This window comes from Macrobrachium nipponense, chromosome 19 (genome assembly GCF_015104395.2).
Source record: "Macrobrachium nipponense isolate FS-2020 chromosome 19, ASM1510439v2, whole genome shotgun sequence".
Taxonomy (NCBI): domain Eukaryota; kingdom Metazoa; phylum Arthropoda; class Malacostraca; order Decapoda; family Palaemonidae; genus Macrobrachium; species Macrobrachium nipponense.
The window spans coordinates 82,935,588-82,949,775 of record NC_061088.1 but is presented as its reverse complement, the minus strand read 5'-3'; the positions used below and the strand labels follow the sequence as shown (position 1 = coordinate 82,949,775).

The 14,188-nt window shown below is 39.2% G+C and overlaps 1 protein-coding gene across 1 annotated transcript in view; it reads left to right on the top strand.

Annotated features, from left to right (window-relative positions):
* Nucleotides 1-14,188, top strand: part of LOC135212176 (nephrin-like) — a gene marked incomplete in the record, with an annotated part of 432,889 nt that overhangs the window by 338,805 nt on the left and 79,896 nt on the right. Inside the window, 1 exon segment of the mRNA XM_064245617.1 lies at nucleotides 236-364. Within this exon segment, the coding sequence (XP_064101687.1) occupies nucleotides 236-364 (129 nt within the window).

Here is a 14,188-nt window from a genome sequence, read left to right as displayed (position 1 = left end):
CACTGACACATTTTTAATAGTGCATCTGCAAGGTTTTCCTCCTGTTACACCTTTGAGATCTTACTACTGTTAATTTCCGTTTCAGCGCTGAATGACTTCTCAGGTGCCAGCACTTGGCCTCTGGCTTAAGGCCTCTGGCTTGAATTCTATTCTCAAATCTAAGTCTATTCATAAGTAACAAAGTTTTTACCCATATTGAGTGAGATTTTATTCTAGAGATCCCTTTCATTTTCAGGCACCAGCGTTACCAGCGAACTGGTGGTGAATCTGACTGCTGAGGACGATGGAGCTACGTACACCTGCCAAGCCACTAACACCGCCCTCAGCAAAGATGTCCGCCAGGCTGTCACCTTGCACGTCAACTGTGAGTACTCTTTGTGAATGTATGAGTTTGTATTAGGATACCAAAGACAGTGTACTGTGTGAGGGAAACGACAGAACTTGATTTCTTGGAAATTCAGGATGAGATGTACGTGAGATTTACGCGCTCGATAGTAGTCGATCTTGAAGCCACTTTCTTTTCTCACGCGAAAATTGCCCAGAGAAACATTTTTAAACTTTGTTCATACCATTTCCGTCAACTTATTACAACTTATTAATATGCATTCTGAAAACATTTTTTCGATTTGGAGTTAAGGCCCAAGCAGAACAAACTTGATCGAAAGTCAGGTAGTTTTTAATTTAGCGTTTGCAAAACATCGTTTTAAACAGCAGTTCGGAACCTGTTGTGTACATATTAATAAAACTATCTTCGTTAAACCTATTTGAGAGACTGTAAATAACCACAAAACAAAGCTCCAAAGCTACTGATAAGGGACTTCGTCTCATTGTCCTTGGAAATCCCCATGGCTCCTGTATCACCTGTTGTGCCCTATCCTCACAGAAGTTCATTCCCCGTCCCTTATTTATCAAAGAGCAAACAGAAAAACAATTTGCAAACCGTTATCCTTTAACACAATGAAAGCAAAAGAGAGGATTCGCGGGTTTTGAAGCCTGTTGACGCTGGAGTGCTAAATTCAATTTAGATGGAAAGTGAGTTAATCAAGCCTAATTGCCCTCGCCAACTCTCATACATTATCCACTGGTCCTGTAGATATTGTCAGTCACCCCTGCAGAAAACGTTTTCGCCTTAATAGGATTCTTGCGTAAACAGCCACCGCACTTTAGGGTACGTTCCGTCCGCGGAATTGTTTGCGTCGGGGAGGGGCGGTGGGGGCTGGGGGGAGGTCATGGCGTTGTGTTGATATTTTTGTCCTCTCTCTCTCTCTCCATCTCCTGTCTCCTCTTCTCTTCTCTCTCCTACTCTCTCTTCTCTCGGTTTTTCCATATTTCCCTCTCTCTAAAAAACTCCAAATTTTCCATATTCCTCTGTCTTTGAAACTCATATCATTCTCTCTCTCTCTCTTTATTTGGTTCAGGTACTTAAAAACTATCTACCCTAGTTGCAGCCTTTATTTATATTCTCCAGTACAGATATTCAAAAATAAAATACTTGGGGATTAGGGGATGTATGTTTTAAGGGGAAATAGGGAACAGGACCTTTTTTATTTATATGTTTATTTTTGCCGGTCAGAACTTGTACTGAATTTTGTAAGAGAGATGGTGATGATGTAATGGATTGAAGGAATAATGTCAAACAAAACTGTGTGCTGTTCTTTTTCGCATGTATAGTTTCTCTCCAGTTGTGCAACCCATGTGTAGGATAAACATTCACTCAGTGACGTGAGTGGTTATTAAAATGAAATCCTTTTGCAGCTCAGCAATGTTTTCAAGTTGTTCCTAGGAATTGCTGAAGCTATAGTTGTTGTTTATCAACCGTAGCAGTAGAGTGGGGAGTGACTTTTTGGTATATGTTTTTATGCTATATATATATATATATATATATTATATATATATATATATATAATATATATCCATATACTATATATATATATATTTCCATTTTTTTTTTTTTTTTTTTTTTTCAGCTTGTCTTGACCGTTAACACATTGTAACATATATATACAGAGATAATATATATATATATACATATATATATATATATATATATATATATATATATATATATAATATATCAATATATAAACAATAAGGAGAAATTCACAGGGGAAAAAATATGGAAATTTCGGATGTGATTTATGATGGCTTAGGTGGGTTTTACTTCACGATTAGAATTCAATTTTCTCCCCCGGATTGGATTTGTGGAATCGTATTAAACGAAGATTTACTCTGATAGTTTTCATTTTCATTTCTGATTGCAACGCGATAATATATTTTATTCCATTCAGCGGCGGAAAATTAACATAATTTCGTGGTGACAGTTATGATCGCTGAAATGGTGTGTAATACGGCGAATGTAGTAGTTGCGGGTGGCGAGATAATTCTTAGTCTTTCCGAGCACGACTTATACAGAAAGAAGTAGTTTTATTTATTTATTTTTTTTAAGAACAGATCGTGAAGACGAGCTCAAGGTTAATTAAAATTTTGATTTCGAATTCTTATTAATTGTTTCAATAAGACTTTATGTTCGATTAGTAACGGGAAACGAAAATGTGCAGGAATATTTTCCGATAGCATTATTAATGCGAGCTCTAATGCTTCCGTTTTCCCACATCAAGTTTTTTTGTAATTTATTTTTTCAGCCGTGAAGGGAAGCACTACATTTAACCGTTTATGTGGTTTTAGTGGAATCTTATTCATTTGGAAAAGGCATGGCCAGCGTTTGTTAGGCTGTATATACAAAGATCTGGTTGTAAAATCATACCGTGCATATTTCCATGAACGACATGTTCTGTACCTTTACAAAAAGGAAACGAAGCAAGGTCTGTTTTTTTTTCTTCTTTCTTTTCTTTTTTCAGCTGTGCTTATTTACGATGCGCTAAGTGAAATATTCACTAGGCATTTTCCCCCTCAACAAATCGCCTGTGTTTTCCAAGTCGGGGGACGGCAAACTAACTCCTATCGGGTCTCTTAGCTGGAGGGCCCTGGCCCAATTTCAGAGCCGAAAATTCCAGAGAGAGATTTTGGGCCTAAAAACTTATGCATGTCGGTGGGTCCTTGCTTTTTCTATAAATGCTGCCGTGGTTGTAGTAAAAAAAAAATAAATAAATAAAATAAAAAGAGAAAGCACAGCACTGCTTGTATATTTGGTGGTAGTAAACTTGCTCCTGAACAAAAAGTAAAGTCAGTGTTCTATATTTTCTCAAAGATATTTCTTATGAATGCTTCTTAGTCGTGTAGACAGACCGTGGGTGTCTGTACGTATCTGTAACTGTAGATTGTAATTCTCAGGTGTGCCATTTACAAAGAGTGAACAGATGAATATTCTTTCTCGTGTGTGTGTGTGTGTGTGTGTGTGTGTGTGTGTGTTTATGTTGTGGAGGTGAATGAACCAGGTCTGGTCAGCTGTCAGAAAGAAAATTGAGTATTATAGCCAGCTCTTCTCTCCTGTAGATGTCTGCAGTTTTTGTTTTCCATCTTTGTTTTCCGTACTGTTTTTCATCTGTTAGTAATGCAAGTACGTGATTTCGAAACGTGGGTTTTAATATACCTAGTAAAAGCCTTGACTGTTATGAGATAATGACGTCACGTATCATCATCGTCATCAGTTCAGAAATGGATCTGCCAGAGAGAGAGAGAGAGAGAGAGAGAGAGAGAGAGAGAGAGAGAGAGAGTCCCGTGGCAGTTTTCGATCAGCCACAAGATGGAATCTTTCTTTCCCTCGAGTGAGTAGAAAAACTTGAGTGTTTTGTGAACAATCTCCAGCGAGATTTGAACGAATCATTGTGAATGTTCTCGAGGAGGAAGCCAACAAGTGCTCTCTCTCTCTCTCTCTCTCTCTCTCTCTCTCTCTCTCTCCATCCTTCGCCGCCACCGGTGTTGCCACCCACGGGAGTCGCCATTTTTACCTTATATGACTTCTAAAGCTATTGTTATGAGGCGAATACTGTAAAATGCGTTCCACGGACGCGGCTAGCCTCCGCCCAAACTTGTTTTCTGGTCCAGATTGAAATATAAATGTGTTCGCCTAAGGAAGGGTTATAAGTTAAAATCCGCCACCCCCCCCCCCCCCCACCCCCCCCCCCCCCCCCCCCCCCCCTTTAAAAAACACGTCTGCATCTAAAAAAAACTTACAAGGCCATATTACAAATATTTCTACACAATTGATGCCTGTATATATATATATATATAATATATATATATATATATATATATATATATAATATTATTTTAGGTTTTGTTGTAATACTTATTACACGGGAAGATTGAATCTAATTTAATAGAAGGAATAAAGAGCCCCCATACGAAATGAGTAAAGCTGAAGGCAGTGGGATGAGACTGAAAGTCAACATGAGATCATAGTAAGAGGACTTTTGCGCGGCTACCAAAATATGCTTCAAATGTCCAGGGAGGAACTTTTGTTGTGCGTACACGAAGGCACTTTTTCAGTCGCCACCTCTCTCTCTCTCTCTCTCTCTCTCTCTCTCTCTCTCTCTCTCTCTCTCTCTCTCTCTTTTACATCTCCAACATCTATGCTCTAGATTTGGTGTTACGGTTATGGAGGTGTTCAGTTTGATGGGGAAGGAGAGGAGAGGGATGTGGCTTTAACTGGAGAGAGAGAGAGAGAGAGAGAGAGAGAGAGAGAGAGAGAGAGAGAGAGAGTATTCCTCTCATCGAAATGCATGTTTGTATTACCAGACGATTGAGCCAGCTCATTATATATGCAGTCATTTTGGTTTGTGTATGGATGTATGTATGTAAGAATACTATTATTGTTCTGTTTGTGCCACGAAACAAATGGTATGTTCAAACAAAAACGTAATGCGCAAGTGGGAGTTAATAAGTAGTAACTGTAGTGGGACAAGCTTTTAACTCCAAAGTAAAGTATAAGTTCTGAGTTATCAGATGATTGAATCGGCGTACTATTAGGGCAAACATTTTTGCGCACGTAAGTATGTTTGCGCGCAGACCTCGACCCCGCCCACATTGTACGTGCGTAGTACTTTACGTGCGGAGTTTTTTTTTTTTTTTTTTCTTTTTTTTTTTTTTTTTTCTTTTTTTTTTTTTTGCGGGGCGGTTAAGAGAGGGAATGAGTGTTTATCTAATAAACATCAACCTGTAGCGTTTCACCCCCAGGCGATGCAGGGAAATGGCAGGTATTCGGATATCCCCCCCCCCCCCCCCCCCTTTTCCCAGTCGAAAATTTCATCCACCTTTTTCTTTGCCTGTTCCCCTTTCCGCCCTGGGAGGAGTGTGTGGTGTGTTTGCTTGCTTCCTCTCCTTCTCCCTCTTGCTGTCCGTCTTGGTATAAATACATCGCAAATGGGATTTTATTTTGTATGTATGTGTGTGAGTGTTTAGGTCACAAAAATGGTTTCTTTCATGACAAAATGCTCTTTGGTAGTGAAAACTGTCTTGTGTGCGCCAAGCTCTGTACCATCTTTTTGTTATCGTCCGGGAGAATTTTGTTCAAATATGAAATATAGGAGAAATGTCAAGATATAGGAACTTGGTGTACTGCGAGCCCTGTCATTTTGTTTAATTACCGCTAGAGAAATAGTAGGTTTAAAAGTTTTTTTGTCTTTTAACGATGGTCCACCCAGATTCTCCGCTACGTAAATTATGACATTAGCGAGTGTTGTCCTGAAACCATCACATCTAAATGCGTCACAACAATGTTGTGTTTTGGCCTAGGGTTATCGTACTAAAGTACTTAAGGATTGCTACTTTGCTACGTTAGGGCACTGAAAATATATTTCAGCTTTTGAGTGATTACTTACATACAAACATGTATTAACACACAGTGCATGGGTAACTATGCTTACATTATTCTTTACGTACAATTAAAGTTTGTAAAACTTGACTTGATGACCAGAGCAGACTTGAATCCACTAAGAAGTTATTTTGGCATGTAGATTGCAAACCCATTATGACTTTTTTTTCTATACTATACTCTTTCATTTCTCACACTGCTAGACTTCATTTTAATTTGGGTCATAATTTTGATGAAGTTTGGAAGAGGTGCATGTACTATACTGTTTGACTTTAGGAAGAATTATTGAAGAGCATTATTGCGTTTATTACATGTACACGTAGCCTTTCTCAGCAGAACTGGATTGTATTTGTTTATGTATAAATAATTACGATTATCATCATATCTAATTTTGCGTTGTTTTTGAAAACGGGCAATGTACCGCAATACATAATGGAGAGTCCCGTGTCAGTCCGTAGCTGGTACGGAAGGCTTGTCAAATACCCTGCCTCGATCAGTGAGTGATTTCATTTTACAAGTAATTTACTTCCTATAGAATATAATAATGATAATTAAAAGCATCTCTTTGGCTTGGTATTCACGCCCAGATGCCACTTAATCTTTAAGCATAGAGAGACCTCTTCTTCACCAGTCCTAGCTGCTAGGATAGTTATGATGTAGGCGATGGCGCTGCGCTCAAAATACGCTGGTCAGGGGCATGTTCAGCCTTCTGTCTCTCTCTGTCTCTCTCTCTCTCTCTCTCTCTCTCTGTAAGACATAAACCAAAGATTATGGGGGAAATGAATTCTGGACCGCCCTTAGATAACAATTACTGGGAGTTACCAACCTAGGGATGGTAGCTTTTTGCCTCATTTTCATTGCGTAGTGGGTACTAATCCTCCAATCCCTCAGTCAAGGTCACGGGCAGCTTCTACGCCCCTTTGACGGTGGGTTTTGAAAGGCATAGGCGAGGAGCATTGGAGGAATGGTTTCGTATTGCGTGTTTTCAGACGTATCTGACGGACGACTGAAAATCGTTATAGTAGCTGGTGTTCTCGTATACAATTTTAGAGCTGTTATAACTTGAGGTGGATACTTTAGTTTAATGTTTAAAGGGAGTTTGGAGAATAAACCTTACATAAGGTAGTCTTGAATTACTAGTGAGGGAGAGAATCGTCATGAATTTCAACGCGTCCAAGATATGCAATGAAGATGGAAGGTATATTAGTCCGTCGATGCGAAAATTTGGAGTTTTTTTTTACAAAGATACGAGAGAGAGAGAGAGAGAGAGAGATGATTTCTTCCAGTTCATCATCCTGACAAAAGCTGCTAAGTATCTCTCTCTCTCTCTCTCTCTTTCTCTCTGTAAGCGCACATCTGTTGCTTCACTGGAGACACGGTTAAGATTTCAGATCTGGAAACCAGGGGACGGGGGGGGGGGAATGGGGAGGAGGAGGAGGAGGAGGGAGAAAGGGAGCAGTTCAGGGCGAAGGGAATTAAGGAAGACGGGTAATCGGATAGCTCAGGGCGTTGGCAAAGGACGCGCATACACTGACATACACACACACACACACACACAAATTCAGGAGAGAGAAGAGAGAGAGAGAGAGAGAGCCGGAGGGATGATGTCGGGGAAGATGAGGACTGGGGGGGTTAAGTCTTTAGAGGAGGAGGAGGAGGAGGGGGAGAGGGAGGGGATGGAGGGAGGAGGAGTAAAGGAGGTAAAGAGTTAAGGAGGAGGAGGAGAGGGAGGGGGGATGGAGGAGGAGTAAAGGGAGGTAGGTAGAAGACGGTGGGGATATTTGGGTGGGCGTGTCCAGATGAAATCGGCGATGATGCCGAAAGTTCAACGATTCTTAGTTTCATTTTCGCTTTCAAGGCTTCGTTTTCTTTTCTTTTTTATTTTTTGTTTTTTTTCTATATTTTTTTTCCTCGTTTTGCGGATTGCTTTATGCTTCGATTCTCTATCGTAACTTTTTTTTTTCCTGGAGGCTGTAATGTATAGAGACTAAAGTTTGGTGGTTCATTTGAGAGAGAGAGAGAGAGAGAGTTGAAACTGAATGAGGAAACTTCGCCCGGTGTGATTGATTTGGGTAAATTGTTTTCGCGAAAAGTCGGTTTGACTGACACAAACTTCCTGGTGAAGGTTATGAGTTTTTCTTTTTTATACCTTCCCCCCCCAAAAAAAAAATATTTTTTTTTTTTTGCAAGACTATATATTTAACCTTAAAGAATTTTTTCCAACGGAAATGACTATATAAACTCTTCATAATGTTCCTAAGAATTTATTAAAATATGCAGTTCGAGTATTCCTAAGAAAAAGAAAAAAAAAACTTTTAACAGCAATATGTATTTCCATTTACGAATATTTTCCAATGGGAATGAATATATAGTTACTGAAGAATGCTCGCGAAAATTTATTAAAACTTGCATTCAGAGCAAATGTTGTTTCCCTTTAGTTTATCGAAGGGTAGAACATGTTTTTATATATTTATTTATTATTTTATTTTTTTATACCGGCTAAGGCGAAGAGGTAGCAGTGTACCTACTCTCAGTATTTCAACGAAAACTTTTTTTTAGCATTATTTTTTTTTCGGAGTCAGCGCCCCGGACCTTAAAAGCCGCTAGCGTACGTAAGGCGGAGAACAACCAACAACCTACCTGTACATAACTGTTGTTCTCACCGAGAGAGAGAGATGTCTTGCAAGTGCTACTGCGTTGCTTTGTTTGTGTGTTTCTTTACGTTGCGTATTATTATTATTTTATTATTATTGGTCTTGTCGACGTTGTTTCCAACGCTCTGCGCCCCCAAGGAATTACCAGAACTCTCTCTCTCTCTCTCTCTCTCTCTCTCTCTCTCTCTCTCTCTCTCTCTCTCTCTCTCCAAACAGATTTCCACCGTAATCATTCCAAGACCACCGCCTCTACCAACAGGTGGCCCCATTATCATTGGGGGTCCCTGTGGAAAGAGTCTTCATGGTGGGGTTTTGAGATTTGTTCGAACGACCTCCTTCAAGAGTTAAAAAAAAAAAAAAATGAAAGCCCCTCCGGCCAGTAGGTTTCAATTCTGGAATCACTTAATGAGTTCATTGCATCTCGCTGGCGAGTAGCATGGAGTGTTGTTTTCGTCTTCTTGTTGGTTTGAAGAAGGAAGAGCGCTCTCCCACACAGCAACTACCACCATCTTGCTGATTTCAAATGACAGCATATGAATGTGACCCGGGGTTGTGCAACGGCTGTGGTTTATTCAAAATGTCTTTATTTGGATGTGAAAATAAATATTTTAGCTGCTTTGATAGAATACCCACTTGTTAGTTAATACCTGTTTTAAGGTGATTTATTTGGTTTTTCCTTCTGTAAATACTCATCGTAGATGACTTGACGTTTTTGTTGTGTGTTCGCACCAGTGGTCATGTGGGAGAGACATCCCCCACAAAATGGGATGTAGTGGCCTTTTTTTTTTATTTCTTATTTTTTATTCTCCCCAGCTTCGCTTATCAGTCGTTCCTTGCTGATTTTTTTACGCCCAATGCTGGGATAAAAATTTTAAACAGCTGGGTAATTACGCAAGAAGTTGTAAATAATGCGTTAAGAGGCCAGTCTGAGAATTGATGTTCGGATTAAACTCACATGGGCTAACCAGGCAGACACACAAATTCATAAAGCTACTTCGAGTATTATCTCTCTTGCAGAAGGTTACCCATTACTATATCTACTAAACATTTTCTGTATTTATCTCTTACGGAGAAGGTTACCCTTTACTATATATCTACTAACCATGGTCTGTATATTTCGCTTACGGAGAAGGTTATCTCTTTTACTATATTCTTAACTAACCATAGGTCCTTGTATATTTAATGAATACATTGCCCAGCGGTATGAAAAGTGGTTGATTCTGACGAACTGGTGTTCTCTAGGGCATATTTCTCATCCCTGCTTGTAAACGTATTAAGACTTAGCTTTTGAAAACCTTTTACAAGCAGTGGTGTGGCCTGAAGCCATGAGATTTCTCATTAGGAGGCTTGATTGAGTTGGGTCATAAATAAGTGTTGCAAATAGTACGTAGGTTCTTTGCATCATATTGACAAGGCTGACTCTGGTAACGCTAAGAAGTACACCATAACCTGAGTAGATATTCCAGGCGCAGGGAAAACAAACTGCTTGTTGTCTAAGAATGATGATCAGTGCCTGATCATGAAGAGCGAAAGTCGTCAAATGAAATTAGAGAAGACTTGATGTCTAGTTGGAATGTAGTGACTTGGATTAAAACGATAACAATCTTAATTCAGCTTTGGGGTTTGTAGACATATTTAAATGTTCTTTTATTTAATTCCAAGTTCTGCAAGGAGACTGCAAGACTAACTTACCGTGTGGGCGAATGTCAAAAGCTGAAGAGGCGGGTAAAGGATTTTAGCTCTTCATATTTTTCCTTCGTGTAATCTCCAAGACCGGTCGTGCTCGTCTGCCATGTCTGTGTTTATTTTGTAATATTCAGTTGTTTTTGAAGTCTTGCTGCCTGCTAGAAGATCGTGGGGCATGAAATAATGGGTGAATTTTAATGAAATCTGCATTTTCGCTTTTGCAGATACAATTCTGGTATAATTCCATGGGTGGTTCCCTCAAAAATAAAGAAGTAATGTAACAGCAATAACAAAAATGATGATGATGCTGATGCATTGGAAATATCATGGCACTATCTCTGCCTTCGTCCAGGCCGCGAAACCTGTTTATTAACAGCAAGTCATAGACGAAATATTAAAAGACTCCCGGATCCAAATTAATTCGATTTTTTATGGCCTTGTTTTCGTTGCATTTTGCTTCGTAAGTTGTTGCGTTTCTTGCCTCCTTCCGTCTGTGACATCCGTCTTTGTTTTGTTGTCGTTGTTGTTGTTGTTGTTGTTGTTAGCGTTTGTGCCTGGAAGGGCCAACACGAGAAAAGGTTGGCTGCTCTTTCCCGTACCTTGATCTTATCTTTGTGCTGTTTTCATACCTTTGTAACGGAGGTTGCTTGCAGAGCTCTTGAGATATTTGTTTGAAACTCTCTCTCTCTCTCTCTCTCTCTCTCTCTCTCTCTCTCACTCTCTCTCTCTCTCTCTCTCTCTCTCTCTTTTTCATTCGGATTTTCATTCTTTTGATAAGGTATAGTTTGTGTTCAACTTGGTAGTTTTATGATCCATTTTCGAAAGTTATCTGGTATGATTCCAACCAAAAATGGAAGTAGAGCATCCAACAGCTATTTCTGAAAGAGGTATATACTTGGTGAGCTGGCAAACTGCTTTGTCACTTGCAACAATATATAAATATAAAGTCTTGATTGTGCCTGCACAGTCATGGCGCAAGTCGAAATAAAAGAGACATTTGGTTGTTTGCAGAAGTTGAAAAAAAAAACCACAGAGAACATTTGTTACCTAGAATATTCAATTAATCCTCGTAGGTCGGACATGGCTATAATGTCATTGAAGAAATAATAATTAGAGTTGCTTTTCATCCAGGATTATCCGTATTTCAGAATGTTTTACAGAACTATTTATGTTAACGTTGATAACAGATATTCAGACTTAACTGGTTACTAGAGTATTGGTAGAACGAGGTAGAGAAATTCTTGAACTTTACTAGACTGAAGCCGTCTTCCTCCTGGTGACAGACTTGGATCAAGGGAACTATTCCACTTTTAGTTATTACACTTGAGTAATCTGACTCACCATAAGGCAACACTCACTTTATTTTTAATCAAGGGAAGATCAGTTTTACTGTATATTTGACTTCTCAAACTCTTGTAGCGCCGAGTTCTAAACGATCAGCTCTGTAAGAGTTCAACGGAAAGCAGTGATTCTTCGTAAATTCGTGCATTCGGCAGGTAACTCGACAAGATTCGTAGTATTTTGGTTGGATACAATGTTTTAATCCTTTAGAGTTTAGATAACATTAGGTATAAGTTGTTCCCTAACATCAGGTTTCATAAGAATGCTTGAAACCTGTCGTCACACTCTTATAGCTAAAGTTACAATAATATTAAATGTTTTCCGATAGATTTCATATAGATTTCAAGATTTTCTTCTAAGAAAATTAAGTTAATAAAGTAATTTGAAGAAATATTACTTTCGGTAATTATCCACGTAAAAAAAGAAATGTCATGGAAAAAGATTTTGCTCACAGTAGTAAAGTGAAAAATTTGCCAGCCAGAATGACTCATAATAATCAATGACTCATAATACTTAACACGACGACTTGGATTTTCTTTTGAGCGAGAGATCCTAGACTGCCAAGTTGAGTTGCAACCATCCAGCGCAGCGAACCATTCCTTCGGCTACCGTACAAGAGGATATGCGTACGACAAGTCATCCGTGCGGTAAGCAAACCGGATACGAACGAGGGAAGAAAAAGAAGAGGGCGATGATTATCGAGACAACTTATTTCCCTTTTTTCTTCTCTTCGTTTCCGATGTTGACGATTTGTTGTGCCAGAGGACGATTTGTCCGTGAAATGTATTGGAATTTTTTTTGTTTTTTCTAAAGGTGGGTTATTTTCTTCAGACCTGTGAATAATGATGGTCCTTTACCAATATCGAGAGTGCATTAGTGCCCAAGACAAAGACATGTTGCAACTGATAGCAACGTTTTCGAATCACGTAACCGCAAACACACACACACAAATACACACACACACACACACACATATATATATATATATATATATATATATATATAATATATATATGTGTGTGTGTGTGTGTGTGTGTGTGTGTGTGTGTGTACACAGTGTACATACAGAAATACATATATATATATATATATCAATATATATAATATATATATATATATATATATATATATATATATATAGATATATATATATATATAGAAATATGTGTATACATGATTTCTTAATTCCACAGTCACTGGAGTTGAAATTTGGGGGGAGGGGGGTGTTGGGGGGGGGGGCGGTTACATAAAGTCACCGTTGATGGTTTTGACTGGTTGAACCGGATGGCGCGCAGCAGTTGCTCTTAAATGCATGATTACTCTTGCTTAGGTCGAATGGCAAATCTGAGAGTGATCCCCCACCCCAACATCCCTGTGTGCCTCCACCCACCTTCCCATCTACCCAAAAACCAACTGTACGCCGGGAATGAGTCTGCGGTCTCGATATGAGCTCAGCAAGGATAGACGGGCGAGAAGCGTTATTGCTATACAAACCCCAAAAGGCTTATTATTAATTCAAGTGTCGGTCGAATGGAGTCACGTCAGGCATCGAAGATTAGGCTCCGCAGACGGGGACGATCCCGAGCGGAAAGATTGTAAACACGGGTGTTAACAGGTCGCACACATTAAAGGTTTATGAACACCTGCCTCGGGCAGGGGCTGCATGCATGCCTGGCGTGCCCCGAGGCGAGTGGATGGCGGTTTTAATAATTTAATTAAAATATATTCGTCGGCTGATAAAGATTTGAGATGCGAGGAGGAGGAGGAGTAATGCTGCGAATAAGCTCAGTCGAGCACGGTTCGCCATTAAGCGGATTTGATGGATTTCGAAAAAAAGTTGTTTCTATTTCCTCCCGATTATTTCTCTCTCTCTCTCTCTCTCTCTCTCTCTCTCTCTCTCTCTCTCTCTCTCCATTTTATTTCGTGGGCGAATTTCTCGAGGATTCGTCCTGTCCCTGAGTTTATTTACGTTTGCGATAATGATATGTTTTTTATATATATGTGTTTGATGGATAGAACTAGTTAATGGGTCTTGTTTTTCCTAAAACCCGTCTTTGAACTGCGATTTATCTAATTCAGGAACTACTGCTATTATAAGTAGAATAATTTTCCACTTACGACGAAAAAAATTAGATTTATCTTCTGTAATGAATAATAAAACGTTTAGATATTTTTTAGTGGAAAATCAACTTGTTTAATTCTTTATGAATTTCATCCCTGACGAAAAAGCTTTACACACGCGGACTAATATTGTAAATTAAAAATTAGCTCCACAAATACTTGAGGCCATGATAATATATGGTTATGTCGACAATGACATAGCCTCTTTATTTCCAGAACGGGGACGCAAATATGAGTAATTTGTGATTCCAACCCCATCATGTGTAAAAACGGTGTCATAAGGGCGTTATATATTCATATCAGTCTTCTGTAAACCTCTCAAAAAAATCTTTCAGTCCCAGATTTCTTTTTGGTGTTTTACCTTCCACGAGTCTCCACTCATCTCGAAACTCTAAGTGTAAAAGGTCTCATCCAAGTATATACATCTGGGTCTTTAGATAGGCACAGGAGCCCAGCTGACACTACCACGTATATAGTAGTATACTCTTCTCCCTGGGTTTGTTGTGCTAGTGACATGTCCGAGCGATTTCCATCTCCCCTTCTTCATTATCTGATCCACATTATGGAACTTCTCCAATTTCCCTCACGTTGTCATTTCTAACTCTATCCTGCC